Source organism: Pecten maximus, chromosome 12, assembly GCF_902652985.1.
Source record: "Pecten maximus chromosome 12, xPecMax1.1, whole genome shotgun sequence".
Taxonomy (NCBI): domain Eukaryota; kingdom Metazoa; phylum Mollusca; class Bivalvia; order Pectinida; family Pectinidae; genus Pecten; species Pecten maximus.
The window spans coordinates 25,790,039-25,812,475 of NC_047026.1; the positions used below are offsets into that span (position 1 = coordinate 25,790,039).

The 22,437-nt window shown below is 37.5% G+C and overlaps 1 protein-coding gene across 1 annotated transcript in view; it reads left to right on the forward strand.

Moving 5' to 3' along the window:
* Window positions 1-2,512: 2,512 nt before the first annotated feature.
* The window catches only part of LOC117339189 (protein SFI1 homolog), a 32,191-nt gene continuing 12,266 nt past the window's right edge, over window positions 2,513-22,437 (forward strand). The window contains exons 1-17 of the mRNA XM_033900635.1: window positions 2,513-2,906; window positions 3,963-4,169; window positions 4,485-4,556; window positions 4,884-4,994; window positions 5,331-5,425; window positions 7,337-7,454; window positions 8,784-8,886; window positions 9,266-9,422; window positions 10,094-10,255; window positions 10,439-10,509; window positions 10,792-10,884; window positions 15,803-15,900; window positions 16,944-17,010; window positions 17,511-17,641; window positions 18,947-19,028; window positions 19,328-19,420; window positions 22,153-22,238. Of these exons, the coding sequence (XP_033756526.1) occupies window positions 2,599-2,906; window positions 3,963-4,169; window positions 4,485-4,556; window positions 4,884-4,994; window positions 5,331-5,425; window positions 7,337-7,454; window positions 8,784-8,886; window positions 9,266-9,422; window positions 10,094-10,255; window positions 10,439-10,509; window positions 10,792-10,884; window positions 15,803-15,900; window positions 16,944-17,010; window positions 17,511-17,641; window positions 18,947-19,028; window positions 19,328-19,420; window positions 22,153-22,238 (2,054 nt within the window). The 5' untranslated portion in view covers window positions 2,513-2,598. The remainder of the gene's footprint in view (window positions 2,907-3,962; window positions 4,170-4,484; window positions 4,557-4,883; window positions 4,995-5,330; window positions 5,426-7,336; window positions 7,455-8,783; window positions 8,887-9,265; window positions 9,423-10,093; window positions 10,256-10,438; window positions 10,510-10,791; window positions 10,885-15,802; window positions 15,901-16,943; window positions 17,011-17,510; window positions 17,642-18,946; window positions 19,029-19,327; window positions 19,421-22,152; window positions 22,239-22,437) is intronic.

The following is a 22,437-nucleotide window of genomic DNA, read 5'->3' on the forward strand; positions in this document are numbered from 1 at the left end:
TTTCGTGGAAATACTTTATAGTGGATCATGTTTCCTGTTGAAATGCGCAGGAAATTTGAGAACAATACAGGGTATATATATACACCGGATAAACTTGGTATTGTTCTATATCTGATTCTACATTATGGTTAATAAATATATATACATGTACATGTATTTCACATTTTTTCTTAAGTAATGTGTGCAATTTTTTTTATCATTATTATTGTCTAGCACGAGCATATGTTCCGAATCTTACTTGTAACCGCCCAATAAGTTCCACTCTAAGTCATATTTATGATGCATAGAAGTAGGCTATATAGAAAAAAACCAACAAGATACGTGGTTCGACGCTCCCTATCCATGTCGGGTTGTGTTTCTCGGGAAGCTGACAAACGGGCATCAAGTTTGTTTTTCAGTGAGGTAGCAAGCAAACAAACGAAATAACCCATCAGGCAAGTACTGGCACTGCCTTGCAATAATCTATACATGTATATTCTCTAGAAGTTGAGCAATACAACCCTTGCATGCTTTCCTGGAAAAGCACTTTTAATTATTTTAAAATCTAAATGACCAGGTGCGAAATTAGAAACGTAAATGTCACACATGTAACATTACATTTGAATAGATGCAGAAGACATCACAAAAGGTGTTTCGACATGCGACTAAAGAAGACTGTCTGTACACGACTCTGTCTGCCTTAGATGCTGCTCCCATGTCCGATCCAAAGTGCCTTGAGAACCTACCAATTAAAGGGTACCACAGCTACTGCCGTGGAAGGAGACAGGAAACCTGTAAACCAGTCTGAACACAACTACTGCCATAGGAGACAGAAACCATGTAAACCAGTCTGAACACATCTACTGCCATAGGCGACGGAAACCCTGTAAATCAGTCTGAACACAGCTACTGACGTAGGAGACGGAAACCCTGTAAATCAGTCTGAACACAGCTACTGACGTAGGTGACGGAAACCCTGTAAACCAGTCTGAACACGGCTACTTACGTAGGAGACGGAAACCCCGTAAACCAGTCTGAACACAGCTACTGTCATAGGAGACAGAAACCCTGTTAACCAGTCTGAACACATCTACTACCATAGGAGACAGAAACCATGTAAACCAGTCTGAACACAGCTACTGATGTAGGAGACGGAAACCCCGTAAACCAGTCTGAACACAGCTACTGTCATAGGAGACAGAAACCCTGTAAACCAGTCTGAACACATCTACTACCATAGGAGACAGAAACCATGTAAACCAGTCTGAACACAGCTACTGATGTAGGAGACGGAAACCCTGTAAACCAGTCTGAACACAGCTACTGACGTAGATGACGGAAACCCTGTAAACCAGTCTGAACACAGCTACTGACGTAGAAGGAGACAGAAACCCTGTAAATCAGTCTGAACACAGCTACTGACGTAGAAGGAGACAGAAACCCTGTAAATCAGTCTGAACACAGCTACTGACGTAGGAGACGGAAACCCTGTAAACCAGTCTGAACACAGCTACTGTCATAGGAGACGGAAACCCTGCAAACCAGTCTGAACACAGCTACTGACGTAGGAGACGGAAACCCTGTAAACCAGTCTGAACACAGCTACTGACGTAGGTGACGGAAACCCTGTAAACCAGTCTGAACACAGCTACTGATGTAGGTGACGGAAACCCTGTAAACCAGTCTGAACACAGCTACTGACGTAGGTGACGGAAACCCTGTAAACCAGTCTGAACACAGCTACTGACGTAGGTGACGGAAACCCTGTAAATCAGCCTGAAATAGCTATACTGACGTAGAAGGATACGGAAACCCTGTATTTTTTCCCTCTGTATAAATTTTCCTCTATTTTGGCTGATTGTTTTCAGACAGACTTCATAAAACAGCAGCTATAGGTATACAGTACTTAAACTTCCGTTTCCGCTCCAAATTATCACTTTTCTCGAGCTGCAAAAATATTGTGTGTTGAGATGCTCATACTACATACTGTACGTATATATTCCGTGTATGCTGGAAAAACACTGATAATCCGAATTCCAAGAAACTGAGCTCAACCCCAAACTTTTAGGTTAAAATTACCCAGCATCCCTAATTTAAAATTTGTTTATCGGGCAGAAATCAAAAATATTAAGAGTGCAATGCCGCTGGAAAAGAAACGGTCTTATTTTTCGTCTTGGTGACTTACATCGCGGACGAAACAACACGTTCATAGATAATAGGCCTATTGGTGCGATGATATTTTGGGTGCGAATCAGTTTGGTGGAGCGATATGGTCGTGATTTTGGGGCGAAATGACTTGTAAATTGGTACGACAACCGGGACGTCAAATCGATATTTATCTTATTGCTTTGTTTTTGTTTTTTCTGATATCCACACATAAAAATTAAATCAAAAATAGATACACGATTAAAATGATAATTTGCAGTTCCATTTTTTGCTCTAAAGTATAAACGCTACTGTAGGTATTCTCCGGATTATGACACCGGTATCTTGTCCGGATCCTTTAGGCATTTTACATTTACCGGAAGTTTGTTTACATATGGCGGCGGTATTTAGAAATCATGTTATCAAACGATAACATTATGCAGAAACAAAACAATCATAACACACCTAGAGGAAATGGATAAAAGTCGCAAAGGACAGGCTGGAGGCGGTAAGCGGAATGTGATATTTCAGCCTGGAAGTAAGAGAATGACTGTTGAAAAAGATGACGAACTTGAACCAACTGGCAAGACCCGTGCGGGTAGGCCTACCACATCAAAACTGTCTGTGCTAAAGGAACTGAATGCAGAGCTTTCCATTCGTGCTGGGCGCATGAAACTCCTTGCTCGAGCAGAGGAGGGGCTTGTCCTAGCATCTGAAAGTTTTAACCCGAACTCTACGAAAACTATCATTGGGAAAACCGGAACTGCTGCAGACGATATCGGGTAATGTGTCCAAACACGTTTTTCGTCGTTAGCGAAACAATTACATGGGGTTATTTTTGCTTATTTGACCACTTTTCTGAAGGGTTTTGTATTGTATAGCCAAAATTATTGTTTTGATTACTTGAATAATATGATACTTATCACGAAATATTAACAAATCCTTCAAATGCCATCAGTGTCAACTCTACTCCATTGAGAAATGTCGACCAATTGGATCAAGGTGAATGTATAGTTAGCTTTTTCATCCAATCAAGAGCTTTTTCAGTGTTGTGTGAATGGCATAAACACTTTAATTGTGTGTTATTGGGCCGGGACAGTATACCAAGTAACATTACAGCGATCATTCATGTGAAAATAGAATTCTCTTAACATTCCTTTCAAAACTTCCCTATTTCAATAAACAAAAAGTAAGAATAGTACTCTAGACTTATTATTCCATTGGAAATTGTATAATACTTACGCTCCTTCAGAATCTTCTCTCTGGACAAAACAATATAATTTAACCAAACTCCCATGTGCAATATCTGTCTACCAGAATGGTAAAAAAGGTTCTATAGACCTAATAATGTATATGAAACTTCCTAAGCATTTTTGTAATTTAATATTTGAACATTGCAATCAAAATTCATTTCTTCTTTATGTGCTGGAGTTGTTAACATGTATCTTGCATTTTTAATTTGTTCTAGAAAAGTTCAGTTAAAGAGATGCTACATTGCTTATATACTGAAAAGGACTTAATTCCCACACTATAGAAATTATATATCTAGTTAACACGAACAACTAAAAAATAATAACAGTGTCCTGAAAATGGTCCCTTGTAAGACTGAAAGCTACATACATACTAAAAAATAGAGACAATGTGTAATATTATTTCTTCGAGATGTAATTTTTTTCCCTCAAAATTTAAAAAGAGACTTAGAGTGTGGTAATAATGTAAAATATGTAGCATTTGATATTGTATGTCTGTGTATGATCATCTATACCAGTGACTGTGATTGTACTCTTTGTCTGAGATGTAGCATCTTTAATGCATATATCTATTCATTTATGTAACAGGGGAAATATCTGGCCAAGTGAAAATAGCAAGGCAAAGAATGGCACGCCAAAGCAGTCATCTAAAATACCGGTATCTGGTGCTAGACAGCGAAGACGAGACAAGATGTCAAATTATACAAAGCCAACTGCTGTCAGGTCAAAGGTCAAGACCTACCGACCAGGTTACACCTGGGATAGAGGCGGAAGGTTGAAAGAAATTAGGATCAGGTACATATATAAGTTTAATTTATAACGTTAGTTCTTGCTCAACAAATCATAGCTTGATTAAATGATATACCACAAAAATAAGTAAAATAAAATCTTTCCTACCTACCGACCCTACCAAATTCGCAACTTGTAACCCTTTACACATATATGCTTTTATTTGGCCTAAACATAATTATGTATATGCACCACCAGTCAGTTTATTACAATTTAAATGGATGCTGTAAAGAAAAATAATTTAAAAGTTGCATGTTGGGGAAATATATTTTCTAGATTTTCCTACATTTAAGTTTTTTATGTTGTTTTACTTGTTAACAGATGCTTAGCTAGAAAATTTTCATCAATTTGGAAAAAGAAAACGTTTGGAAGAATAATGCCTTCAGTTGCAAGGTTTGTATATGTTTGAGGGCAATGGATGTTTTATTGAACCCAAATTGAAGCTGCTGAAATGTTAGAGGTTAAGTTATAGTTATGTTTTAATCATGAGTTCTATGAGATTGTTGTGTTTCTATCAGATTGATCAACCATTAAAGTTAGTTGTAATTTGAATTTGAAATTATCAAAGATCATAATATAATATAACATTGTGAAATGATATTTCAAAGATGCCATGTGAAAGTTTAGTTCAGTATAACCGTTTAAAATATATAGTTAAAGATATGCTACAAACTCATATTGGTCGTTAATTCCATTTTCTTTTTGTCAATAAAATTATAGGGCACACTACCATAGGAAGCTGATGCGAGAAGCTTTCAAGGAATGGTATGACATGTGGTGGGTTGTCCGTAAGGAGTGGCGTCTTCTTGTCCGGGCCGAGTGTCACTACAGGTACATGTACATGTTGTCATGTGCATTTAATGCACCAAAGTTTATCAAATTTAAAGAATGCAATGATAAAATGGTATGTTAACCATGTATGCCAAAGTACTCGTTGATAAGAACTGAAATTAGTACCCTCCTTACCCTCCAAGCCTTATCAAATATTCTACAAAGAATCTTTTTTTGTAACACACACATACACACCCCCCCTCTCTCTCTCTACAATGTATGTAATGTATGCATTAGAGTTATTCAAACTTTGAGCTGCAGTCAAATCACATGCAGTCCAATCACATTGATTTTTACAAGAATGGTCAAGTTAAAAAAACCAAATCTTTTTGTCAGGTACACAATATACTCCAGAACTGTTCATGCATGGAAACGCTTTGTCATCATGCAGAAGATAAAATCAGGTCGATTCTCAATGGCCCAGAGACACTGTAAGTACAAGTACATGTATGTTGATTTTGTTTATTAACAAACTTTGTGCTTTGTTCATTGATTACATGAATTTTCTCATTACATGTACTTCTTATAGAGTGTATAAGTATAATGTCAAGTATCTGGTGATTAATGATATAATTCGTGATATAATGGAAATTTATCAATCTAAATTTTATTTCGTTGTTTCGATTCCATTTGAACAATAATTTTAAACCATAATTGCAAAAATTAAAAAAAGGTAAAATCAAATAAGCTTTATTATGAATAAGTAAGAAGTTTAATATTTTGTTAATGCAATGTAGATTGTATAATGCACTTAAGGATTGATTACTGTAAATCACTTATATTTCGCGAGTACTTAATTTCGCGAACTTGCCTAATTTGACTTATTCGCGAATACATAATTTCGCGAATTCTGATCTCAAAATGACTTTGAATTCGCGAATGATGTTAACAGATCGCCGATATTTCCATGTTGGTAGCCATTTTGTTTATGAGAGTCATGTGACGGTACAAGAAAAGTCATGTGATTCAATCATGTGATATCGGTGTCTGGCCATACTGAATTGTATTTACAGAACCTGTATTCGCCTCTCGGCTATATACAAGTGTATTAAACAAAAGAAACCTGTTGTTTCAAGTGTGTTTATATTTGGAGGGTGAAATGAGTTGTTTTCAATATAAATAAAGCTTTCACGCCCGTTCATATGTAGTTAGTCTGGATTATTTCACCGACATGACCACGCCACAGATCTTAATTTTTAGTGAACAATAACTTGTAGAAAGGGAACTTCAAAAAATGACACTGGACAGTAGTGGGAAAAAAAGGAAACGTGAATATGGAGATTACTCGGCAGAGACCAGGGCTAAAATAGCCCGATACGCTATTGAAAATTACGCAAGTGCTGTCGCTGAACAGTTGAAGACAAAACATGTAAACAAACTTAATATTGACCTTAAACTGTCAACGATCAAACCGTTACATGCTAAATGGCTTACAAAGGCGGTATCAAACATTGAACAAAACCCCATGGCTCATTAAGAATTCCTGGAAGATGACGGGACTACAATAGGTTGTGAGTTAACGAATGTTGTAATTAACGTACATGCGTATATAGTGATACCGATGAACAGTTCTTGGGACAGTCTATTGCAAATTATTTATACTCCAGGCGATTATTTGCTCTGAATGAATTATATAAATAATTTGTTTGATTTCAACTTTGTTATGGTAAATATCTTTTCGAGAATCAAGCGATGTGAAGTGCTATATATACATGTAACCTTACATAACTTACAACAGCGTGGCTAATAAAGTATGACGCATTCCGGGTGACCATCTGGAATCCTCGGGACCGTACATATTGTACTTAATTTAGGTCGAGTTCAACCACAATATCAGTGTTCAGTGCGGTTTTTTGTGTGTGAAATTTTGGTGTTTTGTGATATAAAAACACACTCTGATATAAGTATATAATCTATCATTCTCTCATTACTTAACGGCGACGTTTGCTCACCAACTAAAGATTACGGTAGATTTAAAATGGACACCACTTAGTATTCTTGTCATTCTTATACAAATATTCGCAAGGGATTTTAATTTGCGTTTGACTCTCCTAGCGAATTAACGCGAAAAGAAATACCACAAGGAATATAAGTGATTTACAGTACTTAATTTAAACAGATACTGTAAGAATTTGTCTGTGTTCAAGTAACAGCTCCAGAAACAACACCATTGATTACTACAATCATACTATAGCAATGGCGTAAAACGTGAAAAGTGCTCAAAATAAAATTACCATGAAAATATGTACATTTACAAAAAAACTTTAAAAAAGTCATACTATCTGGATGACCCTACCTGTACATTATAACATTTATAATGAAATATTTGTTAATTTACCTAGATACAGAGAAACTTAGCCATAAAGTGCTGCTGACCTGGATACGGTTCACTGCACAAAGGAGAGAGGAGAGAAAAAGAACCAACATCGCAATCAACTATCACAACACTCGCTGTCTAGGGTAGGGGTCATATGTGGTCATAACGTTAACTAGTCCTGTCTAGGGTAGGGGTCATATGTGGTCATAACGTTAACTAGTCCTGTCTAGGGTAGGGGTCATATGTGGTCATAAGGGTTAACTAGTGCTGTCTAAGGTAGGGGTCATATGTGGTCATAACGTTAACTAGTGCTGTCTAGGGTAGGGGTCATGTGGTCATAAGGGTTAACTAGTCCTGTCTAGGGTAGGGGTCATGTGGTCATAAGGGTTAACTAGTCCTGTCTAGGGTAGGGGTCATGTGGTCATAAGGGTTAACTAGTCTTGTCTAGGGTAGGGGTCATATGTGGTCATAAGGGTTAACTAGTGCTGTCTAGGGTAGGGGTCATATGTGGTCATAACGTTAACTAGTGCTGTCTAGGGTAGGGGTCATATGTGGTCATAACGTTAACTAGTGCTGTCTAGGGTAGGGGTCATATGTGGTCATAAGGGTTAACTAGTCTTGTCTAGGGTAGGGGTCATGTGGTCATAAGGGTTAACTAGTCTTGTCTAGGGTAGGGGTCATGTGGTCATAAGGGTTAACTAGTGCTGTCTAGGGTAGGGGTCATATGTGGTCATAAGGGTTAACTAGTCCTGTCTAGGGTAGGGGTTTTGTGGGTTAATTAGTGCTGTCTAGGGTAGGGGCAATGTGGGTTAATAAGTGCTGTCTAGGGTAGGGGCAATGTGGGTTAATTAGTGCTGTCTAGGGTAGGGGTCATGTGGGTTAATTAGTGCTGTCTAGGGTAGGGGCAATGTGGGTTAATTAGTGCTGTCTAGGGTAGGGGTCATGTGGGTTAATTAGTGCTGTCTAGGGTAGGGGTCATGTGAGTTAATTAGTGCTGTCTAGGGTATACGTAGGGGTCATGTGGGTTAATTAGTATTGTCTAGGGTAGAGGTCATGTGGGTTAATTAGTACTGTCTAGGGTAGAGGTCATGTGGGTTAATTAGTGCTGTCTAGGGTATGGGTCATGTAGGTTAATTAGTGCTGTCTAGGGTAAGGGTATGTGGGTTCATTAGAGTTCGGGGACTGTGCTGAAATGTTTCATGGATTGTACTTTACTTTTATTTGGGGAAATAGCATCATTTTACTCTAACAAAAAAGTATTTGATGGGGATGTCATATGGGAATCAGAATATATACCTGTCTTCACTTACAACTTGGTTAGGGTTTTGTCAGTCTTTGCAGAAATAATTATTATCTTTTTCTTATAACAGATGTTTTTGTTTTCATACCTTCAGATTTCTGACAGAAATTTTAGGGATCACAGTCGTATCTTTTTAAGTTTCTGCTGTGATAATTCTGATTCTTACCTACAGACAGGCCTGGCTTCAGTGGAAGAATCAGCACATACTTGTACAAGAAAGAGCAGACATGGAAACAACAGCACTTCAGTTCTGGGCATACCGCATCCAGACACAGGTGCTTAAAACAGTTATTTAATGTTCATGCTCCTGCCTTTTTATGGGGGCCTGCCTTTTTATGGAGGTATGCCCCTATCTGTCCCCTTCTGTCACAATCCTTATCACTGATACGCCCAAGAAACTTACTTTATTTTCCTTCAGACTGGTTCTGTTCTTTTTGGATCAGTTTAAAATAGAACAATTCGCATCATTATGTACCACTCCTTAATTACAAAATATAATTCAAAGTCTGAGTTAGTGATAGATGGTAATTATTGTTAAAAATATGTTCTGCAGTACTAGTAAGGCTTTATGGGGCCAATAACGGACCTATACCCAGCTAAAGTTATTTTGTATATTAATACAAGGTAATAAGTATGACTTATCATTGTTTGTAGTTCTGGCTTATCTGGCGTAGGAAGTTAGAAGTACTACAGGAGAGAGAGGCAAAATATAATCTGGCAGTCAGGTTTCACAGATATACTCTGAAAAAGAAGTTACTCGCAGCGTGGGTGAAATATTGGTTGGGAAGGAAAGAGACACAGCAAGAAAAAGGTAGCTATATTTTTTGTGTTTCACCATTCTCAGAGTGGTCCGATGTGCATTGGTAACATGCTTTAAAAAAATTTCAACTAGATGACCAGGGTTCATTCTCCAATTGGACATGAAAAGACATGATCGTGAATCGTGATCAGGAAAACAGAATGGTGAAAATAATTTCATGTCTAGTTTTTATAAACCAATGTATATTAATTTTGTAGATAGAATTATTAAAGTTTTTTGTCCATTGCTGACAACAATCTATGTCAAACCTGGCTCACAACATTAAATTTTATACTTGATCTAGTTGATCATATTACCTATTTATTTTAAAATCTTGCTGCAATTATACTTTTTTTATTATTATAATTCAATGATACACACCACAAAAAGTAGTGAATTTATTAAACACTTGAAAGGAAGAAAGAGACCATTGGAGACCAGAGAGTTCTATTTTGTAATGACGTAATATTTGTCGAGGTTGCAAAACATTCTCTGTAATAATTAAGACAGTTGGATTAGTGTTTATGAATTCTAGGTTTTGATATTTCAGAGACACTTTATAAAGTCTCCCATCATTCGTGAATGCAGATGACCATGACTTTCGTCAGGATGTAAACCCTACACAAACAAGGATTAGAGCCAAAATAAATTTAATTCCTATGATATATAATTCTTGTTTGTAGGGTATGCTACTTTGCTGTACCACCGACATCTAAAACGCTGGATGTTTAATCTGTGGATTCGACGCTACAACATGACTCAGTCCATCAAGGCACATGAGGAATATATGGTTATCCTTGGTCAACAATTTCAGATGCGTAGGGCATTTGTACGCTGGAAATCATGTATCCTTTCACCGAAAAATTATACTTTGATGTTATGACACGGCTAGAGGTGTTACCGGGTAGTTACATGTATGTGTAGATGTTTTACTTAAAACTATCATGCAAGAGGAATATATTTACCTTTGTTTCCATTGAAGTCAACTGATATGATTCTAATGTGATTATCCTTAACTTCATAAAAAGATGTTGATGGAATTCACCAAGAAAGATATGCACACCAGGTGGCAGCACAGCATCATCTTCAGAGACTCAAGGTAAGTATTTAGCTGGCCTTTTGAAGAATTTGGAGTAGGGGTTGGGGGAGGGCATTCGCAGTGCTTTTAATGTGATCTTTGTAGTAAGTGTGAAATAAAAAACTGATATAATCTGCAAAGAATTTGAATTGATACAAAAAAGTAGAAAACAGTATTACAGTGACTTTTGGAAACCAGCAATGGGATTTCGAAACAAAGGTAGGCACTAAATGTATACCTTTTACCATAGATCTGTGTACATGTACATAATTGAATTACTGACAGATGGTCTTCCTTTCACAGAGGTTTGGCCTGTCCTGTCTAAAGCTGAATGTGATCCAGCAAAGAGTTCAACAGACCAGAATTGAGGTGGCCCTTCAGCACAGGGACAAAATGGTTGGTTTATCAACAGACATCAATAAAAATCTGTATAAGTTATCATAATGTGACACTACTTAACTGTACTGCAAACTCAATATATGTGAATGAAGTACATGTAATGCTACACATGTGTATTTTCAAAAGGCATGTTATTTTGTATCAAAAAACTGAAATTCTGTTAAATGCAGCCTTAATTGTTTGGTCAAATACATTTGAGTGTACTTTTATATTCAGAAAATATAACACTTGACCTATTTATCACCCAAGTATTCATATTTATGAAGGGGCCGCGGTGGCCGAGTGGTTAAGGTGTCCCGACACTTTACCACTAACTCATACTTGCCAACTTTCCCGATTTAGTCGGGAATTTCCCGATTCCAGACTCCCTGCCCCGTCTCCCGATCGTATAGATAAAACATAGTGTATTCTCCCGATTTTGGAGAATATGTCTTGATAACCCCGTATGGAGCCCCTATTCATCTTGTTAGATTCACTTAGGCCTATGACAGGTAACGCTTGCTGGCTAGTGAAAGACATATTTGTAGGGCATTGGTCAGTTAACTGACCTGCTCACAGACCGTAACGAAATTCTGACACTTCACTGACTGCAAGGGTGACAATACCCCGATAAATAAACAATTAATTAAACCAATTAAGCTGAGGACGCGTGGTGATGGTTTTGTAGCAGGTCAGTCATGGTTGATTAAACGCTTGTAAATGGCTTCGTATACTGCCTTTGATGTCAAGCGCATAAACGACCTCTACTTGACAGTATATCTCGGACAGAAAAAGTGAAAACAACACTGGCAATGTTATCAACGGAGTATCAAATTTGACAGATTACTTATTGAAATGTTAACTACATTTAAACATTGGTTGATCTTTAGATAATTAGCACAAGGAAATAAATTCACAATAACGACCATATAGACCGAAGGCCTGGTTGCCGGTAGGTAACGTCGTTTCAATCACCGTATCATCAGCATACTTAGTGTCAATTAGCAGAGACTTATTTTGGCAGAAACTTTCCCAATTCACATTTTGAAAGACAAAAACATGTCCACAAATACTCACTTTCTTAAACTAAATACTGTCATGTTAAAAACTTAGAATTTAAGTATCAGTTGTAAGCCTATAGTGAGTACAACTGCTAGTACAGCCCTTTTTATTTTATTTTTTTTTGTATTATTGTCTTTGTTGTAATCCAAAGGAAACTTTTGAAATTTCATTCAGATATTATATTGTACTCTAGATATTTATCGTGACATTTTAGGTATTTTCTTTTGAAGTTTACTGCCGGAGAGAAAGCTTGATAGAAAGTGATATCATTGTGATAATTTGAATTTAATTGACTGACATCTATCTTACAACATAATTTTCATAACATATCTAAGTAAATACTTTTATTTAGAGTGAACAGTGAGTTAAATAATTTCCAGAAATAATTAAAAATGATGTAATTTTGCAGCTATTTTTTTGTAACTTGTTGCTTATATAATTATCTTTCCAAACTTGAATAAAAAAAATCATTGGCCAAGCTTGAAATAAGTTTTTTCCCCTTTTTTTCAGTGAGGGAAGGAAGCTTAAGTGATCATGCAAGGAATTTATTTTCCAATAGCAAATTATCTCCCCTTAGTTTTTGTTTGCTAAATGTGTCGCGCGTGAAATGTGTTTTCCGGTCAAAAATGTCGCTCACGCACTTTCTCCCCCATGAGAATTTTAAAAAGTTGGCAAGTATGCTAACTGGGTTGCGAGTGCGAAACCTGCGTGGAGCAGTTGTCAGGTACTGACCGTAGGCCGGTGGTTTTTAGCTCACCTGGACCGAAGGTCCGGTGAGCTTATGCCATGGTGCGGCGTCCGTCATCCGTCGTCCGGCGTCCGGCGTCCGTCGTCCGTCAACATTTGCTTCAAATCGCTACTAGTCAAAAAGTTCTTATTGGATTTTGACCAAATTTGGTCAGAAACATCCTTGGCAGAAGGGGATCAGATTTTGCATAAATGATGACTCTGACCCCCGAGGGGCCTGAGGGGCGGGGCCCAATAGGGGAAATTGAGGCAATTCCTTTAAATCGCTACTTGTCATAAAGTTATGAATGGATTTGAACCCAATTTGGTCAGAAACATCCTTCAGGTAAGGGGAACAGATTTTGCATAAATGGTGACTCTGACCCCCAAGGGGCCAAAGGGGCGGGGCCTAATGGGGAAATAGAGGTAATTCCTTCAAATCGCTACTAGTCATAAAGTTATGAATGGATTTGAACCCAATTTGGTCAGAAACATCCTTTGGGGAAGGGGAACAGATTTTGCATAAATGGTGACTCTGACCCCCAAGGGTCCAAAGGGGCGGGGCCTAATGGGGAAATAGAGGTAATTCCTTCAAATCGCTACTAGTCACAAAGTTATGAATGGATTTGAACCCAATTTGGTCAGAAACATCCTTCAGGGAAGGGGATCAGATTTTGCATAAATGGTGACTCTGACCCCCAAGGGGCCTGAGGGGCGGGGCCCAATAGGGGAAATTAAGGCAATTCCTTTAAATCGCTACTAGTCATAAAGTTATGAATGGATTTGAACCCAATTTGGTCAGAAACATCCTTTGGGGAAGGGGAACAGATTTTGCATAAATGGTGACTCTGACCCCCAAGGGGCCAAATGGACGGGGCCTAATGGGGAAATAGAGGTAATTCCTTCAAATCGCTACTAGTCATAAAGTTATGAATGGATTTGAACCCAATTTGGTCAGAAACATCCTTTGGGGAAGGGGAACAGATTTTGCATAAATGGTGACTCTGACCCCCAAGGGGCCTGAGGGGCGGGGCCCAATAGGGGAAATTGAGGCAATTCCTTTAAATCGCTACTTGTCATAAAGTTATGAATGGATTTGAACCCAATTTGGTCAGAAACGTCCTTTGGGGATGGGGAATAGATTTTGCATAAATGGTGACTCTGACCCCCAAGGGGCCAAAGGGGCGGGGACTAATGGGGAAATAGAGGTAATTCCTTCAAATCGCTACTAGTCATAAAGTTATGAATGTATTTATACCCAAATTGGTCAGAAACATTCTTATGTGAAGGGGAACAGATTTTGCATAAATGGTGACTCTGACCCCCGTGGGGCCAAAGAGGCAGGGCCCCATATGGGAAATAGAGGTAATTCCTTCAAATCGCTACTAGTCATAAAGTTATGAATGGATTTGAACCCAATTTAATAAGAAACATCCTTTTGGGAAGGGGAACAGATTTTGCATAAATGGTGACTCTGACCCCCAAGGGGCCTGAGGGGCGGGGCCCAATAGGGGAAATTAAGGCAATTCCTTTAAATCGCTACTAGTCATAAAGTTATGAATGGATTTGAACCCAATTTGGTCAGAAACATCCTTTGGGGAAGGGGAACAGATTTTGCATAAATGGTGACTCTGACCCCCAAGGGGCCAAATGGGCGGGGCCTAATGGGGAAATAGAGGTAATTCCTTAAAATCGCTACTAGTCATAAAGTTTTGAATGGATTTGAACCCAATTTGGTAGGAAACATTCTTGGGGGAAGGGGGACAGATTTTGCATAAATGGTGACTCTGACCCCCGAGGGGCCAAAGGGGCGGGGCCCCATATGGGAAATAGAGGTAATTCCTTAAAATCGCTACTAGTCATAAAGTTATGAATGGATTTGAACCCAATTTGGTAAGAAACATTCTTGGGGGAAGGGGAACAGATTTTGCATAAATGGTGACTCTGACCCCTGAGGGGCAAAAGGGGCGGGGCCCCATATGAGAAATAGAGGTAATTCCTTTAAATCACTACTAGTCATAAAGTTATAAATGCATGTTGTAAACTCAGAGAGTCTGGACTTCATTATTTCTTTAAAGCAGTTGGGATCCCCACGCTATAACCATAAATAGCATTGTTTGAGGTTAACAAACAAAAGGAATTGAACATGAACATTATTTTGACATTTGGTCAAATCGAACCAGGTGAGCGATACAGGCCCCATGGGCCTCTTGTTCTCTGGGTACTCTGGCTTTCCTCCACCTCCAAAACCTGGCACGTCCTTAAATGACCCTGGCTGTTAATAGGATGTTAAACAAAAACAAAGCAAACAAGCCAAATTCATATTTATGAATAACTACAATGTACGTTGTATAAAATTATGTCAGTATGAAGTTTTACAATGTAGGTTGTATAAAATTATGTCAATATGAAGTTTTACAATGTAGGTTGTATTAAATTATGTCAATATGAAGTTTTACAATGTAGGTTGTATAAAATTATGTCAATATGAAGTTTTACAATGTACGTTGTATTAAATTATGTCAATATGAAGTTTTACAATGTAGGTTGTATAAAATTATGTCAATATGAAGTTTTACAATGTACGTTGTATTAAATTATGTCAATATGAAGTTTCCTTTAGATTATTGTTGAAAGCATCAGAATAGATCAACGTACTAAGTCAGACATATGATGGGAGAATCTATTGTTTAAGAAGCAAATATAGTAGATTTCCCTGTCTTACAGTACATTTTGAAATTTTAATGAGATTTCAAAAAGAAGAAAAAATGAGAAAAGATTTCCTAACATCAAGTTATTCTAGCAATGCTAGGGGCACAGCTAGGCATTAGTGTTTACCACCGGAGCCATACATGTCTAGTTGAACATGTGTTTATAAGTCACTTTCAACTTGAAGTGGTCCCTTGATACAGGTTACCTTTGAATTAAACACTACATTAGGGAGTTATATGTGTAGTCTCTTAACTGAGGTGGTCCTTCTAACAGGCTTGACTGTATACCAACACTGTAGAGAGAATGATCCAGACTGATGACTGGACTATCACTATTTATTATATATTCGAGACATTTCAGTCATGTTTACAATATATGTTTTTGAAGTTAATTACGAGGTAAGTGAGCTGAAGTAAGTTGACTTTGATTTTTACAGCTACTCAAAACACATTGGGAAATGTGGATGACTCGATGTGAAAACAACGAAGAACTAGAACTCATACCTCTAACCAGGAAAGCTAGCAACCACTACAGGTGAGCCTTTAATCTGTGTCACACAGAGGTTTGTCTCTACCATTAAAAGATAACTATACCACTACAAAGCCCCACTCGATTTGCACTCTTCTCTTTCTAGAAGATATCTTCCGGTCGCTCAATTTGTAGCTCTTCTGCTTCTAGAAGATCTTCTACCTCTTCCATCTCGAAGCTGAAAGATTTATCTTCCAAGATGGTGGCGACCATGTTTCAAGTGTGCGAATGATGAGTTTCACTTAAGAAGGATTTATGACACATGCATGCACCTGTTTGTGTCGTAGTGTTTAAGAAAACTTAAAGACTTGTTTATATTGGGTTATATTCTCCCGGTTTACTCGATTTACATATAACGGAATGCGATCTTCTTAGAAGGCTTCTCTTCCGAGAAGAGTGCAATTCGAGTGGGGCTCAGGTGAGCCTTTAATCTGTGTCACACACAAGTTTGTCTCTACCATTAAAACCTAACTACCACTACATGTGATCCTTAAATCTGTGTCACACGGATGTTTGACTCTACCATTAAAAGCTAACTACTACTACGGAGCCCCGTTCGATTTGCACTCTTCTAAGAAGAGAAGCCTTCTAAGAAGATCGTATTCCGTTATATGTAAATCGAGTAAACCGGGAGAATAAAACAAAAAATAAGCAAGTTTTTAAGTTTTCTCAAACACGATGACACAAACATGTGCATGTATGTGTTATAAATCCTTCTCTAGTGAAACTCATCACTCGCACACTTAAAACATGGTCGCCGCCATCTTGGAAGATAAATCTTCCAGCTTTGAGACGGAAGAGTAGAAGATCTTCCAGAAGCAGAAGAGCTTCAAATCGAGTGACCGGAAGATATCTTCTAGAATCAGAAGCGTGCAAATCGAACAGGGCTCAGGTGAGCCTTAAATCTGTGTCACACAGATGTTTGACTCTACCATTAAAAGCTAACTTTTACTACAGGTGAGCCTTAAATCATTATCACATCGAAGTTTGACTTTACTATTAAGTTATATGATTAACTCCGTTATCATGGATAAAATCATCTTCTGTAGACAAGTGTTGCTGTCCAAAGTCTGGCAGGGCCTGGAAATGTATGTACACTGGAGGCGTCACAGAAAGGTTTGTACAGGGGAAACAAACATCGTGTTGATGATTACCATGTGTAGTTATATTAGGGTACCATTTTAGGCTGCCTTGTTTCTGTCAGTTTTATCAGGTACTTTTTTTGAGGTGAAACCTAAGTCATTAGAAGGGGAAAATTCTAGAATTTATTAACAAAACTGCTGTTTTTGTCTCTCCAGCGCGATGAACAGTTACAGAAGCAAAACTGTTGTGTTACTTTTCCTATTGCGATGATGTCATCATGATCATTTCACTAAAAAAACATTTGTTTAGATCCATTACTCAAATTGTTTAAGTACAACTTTAACTAAACTTGGTAGTATGTACACATGTATATGATTAGATCACATTGTAGACAGATCAACACTCTTTTGACTTACAAAATATCATAAAAAAGCATAAAACATGATAAGTTAAACTATGACAGAAGCCTTTCTCTGTGTAAGTTGTGATACCTGATTGGTAACATATCACCGTTACTTGTTTTATCCTCCCAGACTCAGTACGCCCACGCAGACGCACACTTCTACTGTACAGTGATGCCCAAATACCTACAGAAAATGGTGCTCTTTGTAAACATTGTGAAACTCCAGAGAGAGAATCAACAGTACTCTGAAGAATTTCGCAGGTATGTTGTTTTAGATCACCACTGTACATTGATAGATAAAATTATAGTCTCTTCAGATTTTCTAAACTCACTGGTTAAGAATAACTTGAGAAGCTAGTTATGCTATAGCCATACATCCCACAGCGTAACTATTTGGTAGTATTGATAATCATTAGCTGTCAAGGTGTGATGTTACGGCAAAATAATGTTGAAATATTTTGTAATGTTTTCAAATTTCACCATTTTTTTTTTTTACTTATTCACAAATTTGTTTGAATTAAACATTTTAATTTTGGTTTAATTTTTTTATGTCACAGTATATGAATTTTCCCCTATTTTGAATTTAACTGTTAAACACCAAAACTAATTGAAAAAATTGTTGGACTTACTTAAAATTTGGAATTTGTTTCATGATTGATATAAGTAGTACTTATACAACAAGGACCTTTGACCTCTGACCTATGACCTCTAGGGGGCCGCGGTGGCAGAGTGGTTAAGGTGTCACAACACTTTATCACTAGCCCTCCACCACTGGGTTGCAAGGTCGAAACCTACGTGGGGCTGTTGCCAGGTACTGACCGTAGGTTGGTGGTTTTTCTCCAGGTACTCCGGCTTTCCTCCACCTCCAAATCCTAGCACGTCCTTAAATGACCCTGGTTGTTAATAGGACGTTAAATAAAATAAACCAAACCTCTGACCTCTGACCTCTAACCCAAGTCATTGAACCAGTTTGTTGGGGACTTAATCCTATAGAATTTCACAGTGAGCTACTTTGTTAATATCTAAATGACTATAGACAGTGAATTGACCAATGGTTGATTGGGTAAAGCAGGTTTCCGGGTTTATTCTCATTTAAGACCCCATGCTTCTATCCGTGTCGACAAGAGTGATTAGACATCAGTTAATATAACTTGTTTGGAATTTGTGGTAAAATAAATACAGTTATAAGTTAACAATGGCTTTGTTTACATATTGATTATGATGTGGCTGACAACACTAATATATATATATAGTTACTTAGATTTTATTTAACAAATCAAACATGTTATGGTTCTATTATTTTTTTTGGAAGGATAGAACCAAATCTGAAAAAACAGATAGCAGGTATATTGAAAGTAAAACCTATGCAGAAAATCATGATCCATCTTCTCATTTCTGCCAAAAAGAAAATTATTCTTCAAAAAGTTGAAAAAAAAACCAGAAAATTTGAATCATGGGTAAGCAGCCTTGTATTTATAACCAGAGATATGTGTACGAACCCATCCTGATATGTTGAATTGTCACATTTTCCAGTTGTGTAACAAGTTATATGTTTTAATTTTAAAGAGAAAATCTTCAGGCACGTTTTTTCTACCAGTGGCATAAGTCCTATCTACAGAGTACAGACAACAGGATGAACCTCAGAATGGTAAGTGAAGTTTGTATAATCATCTTTTGGAATTATTTTAAACATAACGAAATGTGCTTTCAAGCAATTATCATTAACAGTTTTCAGGTAGGCTTAAACAGAAAAACATTCAAAGGAATGAGAACTCAGAATTCATTAATAGCCTTTCCTGTAAATCTTACCAAGGCAAATTAAATACCTTTAATTATGGACAGGTGAAAAGTTATTACATGGAAATTTTTTTCATTTTTTTTTTTTTTTTTCAAAAATGATCTTGCAAATGCCCGTATGAAAAAAATTAAATGTTCAAATCTTTTTAGGCCATCCTGCATTATGATGAGTGTGTAAAGAAACGTTTCTTGGCTTGTTGGAAAAGGAAAACAGTCAAAGTCCAACAAGAAAATGAAAAACAAGTAAGTGATTAACAACACTAAAGTCATGTACTGTATCTCTGACTGAGAGCCTCACTCTGAAATATGCTGTTATTTCTATCACATGACAGAGAGCCTCACTCTGAAATATGCTGTTATTTCTATCACATGACAGAGAGCCTCACTCTGAAATATGCTGTTATTTCTATCACATGTACTGTATCTCTGACTGAGAGCCTCACTCCGAAATATGCTGCTATTTCTATCACATGTACTGTATCTCTGACTGAGAGCCTCACTCTGAAATATGCTGTTATTTCTATCACATGACTGAGAGCCTCACTCTGAAATATGCTGTTATTTCTATCACATGACAGAGAGCCTCACTCTGAAATATGCTGTTATTTCTATCACATGTACTGTATCTCTGACAGAGAGCCTCACTCCGAAATATGCTGTTATTTCTATCACATGACAGAGAGCCTCACTCTGAAATATGCTTTTATTTCTATCACATGTACTGTATCTCTGACTGAGAGCCTCACTCCGAAATATGCTGTTATTTCTATCACATGTACTGTATCTCTGACTGAGAGCCTCACTCTGAAATATGCTGTTATTTCTATCACATGTACTGTATCTCTGACTGAGAGCCTCACTCTGAAATATGCTGTTATTTCTATCACATGTACTGTATCTCTGACTGAGAGCCTCACTCTGAAATATGCTGTTATTTCTATCACATGTACTGTATCTCTGACAGAGAGCCTCACTCTGAAATATGCTGTTATTTCTATCACATGACAGAGAGCCTCACTCTGAAATATGCTGTTATTTCTATCACATGACAGAAAGCCTCACTCCGAAATATGCTGTTATTTCTATCACATGTACTGTATCTCTGACAGAGAGCCTCACTCTGAAATATGCTGTTATTTCTATCACATGACAGAGAGCCTCACTCCGAAATATGCTGTTATTTCTATCACATGTACTGTATCTCTGACAGAGAGCCTCACTCTGAAATATGCTGTTATTTCTATCACATGACAGAGAGCCTCACTCCGAAATATGCTGTTATTTCTATCACATGTACTGTATCTCTGACTGAGAGCCTCACTCTGAAATATGCTGTTATTTCTATCACATGTACTGTATCTCTGACTGAGAGCCTCACTCTGAAATATGCTGTTATTTCTATCACATGTACTGTATCTCTGACTGAGAGCCTCACTCCGAAATATGCTGTTATTTCTATCACATGACAGAGAGCCTCACTCTGAAATATGCTGTTATTTCTATCACATGTACTGTATCTCTGACTGAGAGCCTCACTCTGAAATATGCTGTTATTTCTATCACATGTACTGTATCTCTGACTGAGAGCCTCACTCTGAAATATGCTGTTATTTCTATCACATGTACTGTATCTCTGACTGAGAGCCTCACTCTGAAATATGCTGTTATTTCTATCACATGTACTGTATCTCTGACTGAGAGCCTCACTCTGAAATATGCTGTTATTTCTATCACATGTACTGTATCTCTGACTGAGAGCCTCACTCTGAAATATGCTGTTATTTCTATCACATGTACTGTATCTCTGACTGAGAGCCTCACTCCGAAATATGCTGTTATTTCTATCACATGCACTGTATCTCTGACTGAGAGCCTCACTCTGAAATATGCTGTTATTTCTATCACATGTACTGTATCTCTGACTGAGAGCCTCACTCTGAAATATGCTGTTATTTCTATCACATGACAGAGAGCCTCACTCTGAAATATGCTGTTATTTCTATCACATGTACTGTATCTCTGACTGAGAGCCTCACTCCGAAATATGTTGTTATTTCTATCACATGTACTGTATCTCTGACTGAGAGCCTCACTCCGAAATATGCTGTTATTTCTATCACATGTACTGTATCTCTGACTGAGAGCCTCACTCTGAAATATGCTGTTATTTCTATCACATGTACTGTATCTCTGACTGAGAGCCTCACTCCGAAATATGCTGTTATTTCTATCACATGTACTGTATCTCTGACTGAGAGCCTCACTCCGAAATATGCTGTTATTTCTATCACATGCACTGTATCTCTGACTGAGAGCCTCACTCCGAAATATGCTGTTATTTCTATCACATGTACTGTATCTCTGACTGAGAGCCTCACTCCGAAATATGCTGTTATTTCTATCACATGTACTGTATCTCTGACTGAGAGCCTCACTCCGAAATATGCTGTTATTTCTATCACATGCACTGTATCTCTGACTGAGAGCCTCACTCTGAAATATGCTGTTATTTCTATCACATGACAGAGAGCCTCACTCTGAAATATGCTGTTATTTCTATCACATGACAGAGAGCCTCACTCTGAAATATGCTGTTATTTCTATCACATGTACTGTATCTCTGACTGAGAGCCTCACTCCGAAATATGCTGTTATTTCTATCACATGACAGAGAGCCTCACTCTGAAATATGCTGTTATTTCTATCACATGACAGAGAGCCTCACTCTGAAATATGCTGTTATTTCTATCACATGTACTATATCTCTGACAGAGAGCCTCACTCTGAAATATGCTGCTATTTCTATCACATGTTTTATAATTACACTATTTTACTGAATTTTCCACATGTTTTCAAGAAATACCCATAAAAATTGGTGATCCAGTCTTATTCAAACACTACATTAAAATACACAAACAAGATGCAGACTTTTTGTGACCTGAATCTCAGATACCTAGTATTAAAATGTTTTTTAGGAATTCGCACATGAACATTACTGTACCAGTCTGGTGGAAAAGAGTTTCAAAGGATGGAGAGCTTACATAAATGATTGCAAGCACAGGTAAGGCTAGAGATAAATTCTACATCTATTCTCTCTCACAAGGCTGCTTTGTTATGTTACAAAAATGGGCTGTTAGGGGGCTATCTGTGATAATTGTACATACAATTAGTTGAATATTCTATTATTAAAAATAATTTGTGTATAAATGATAACAAATCACATTTGAGAAGTTACTTCATATCACCTTAGACCACAGGTG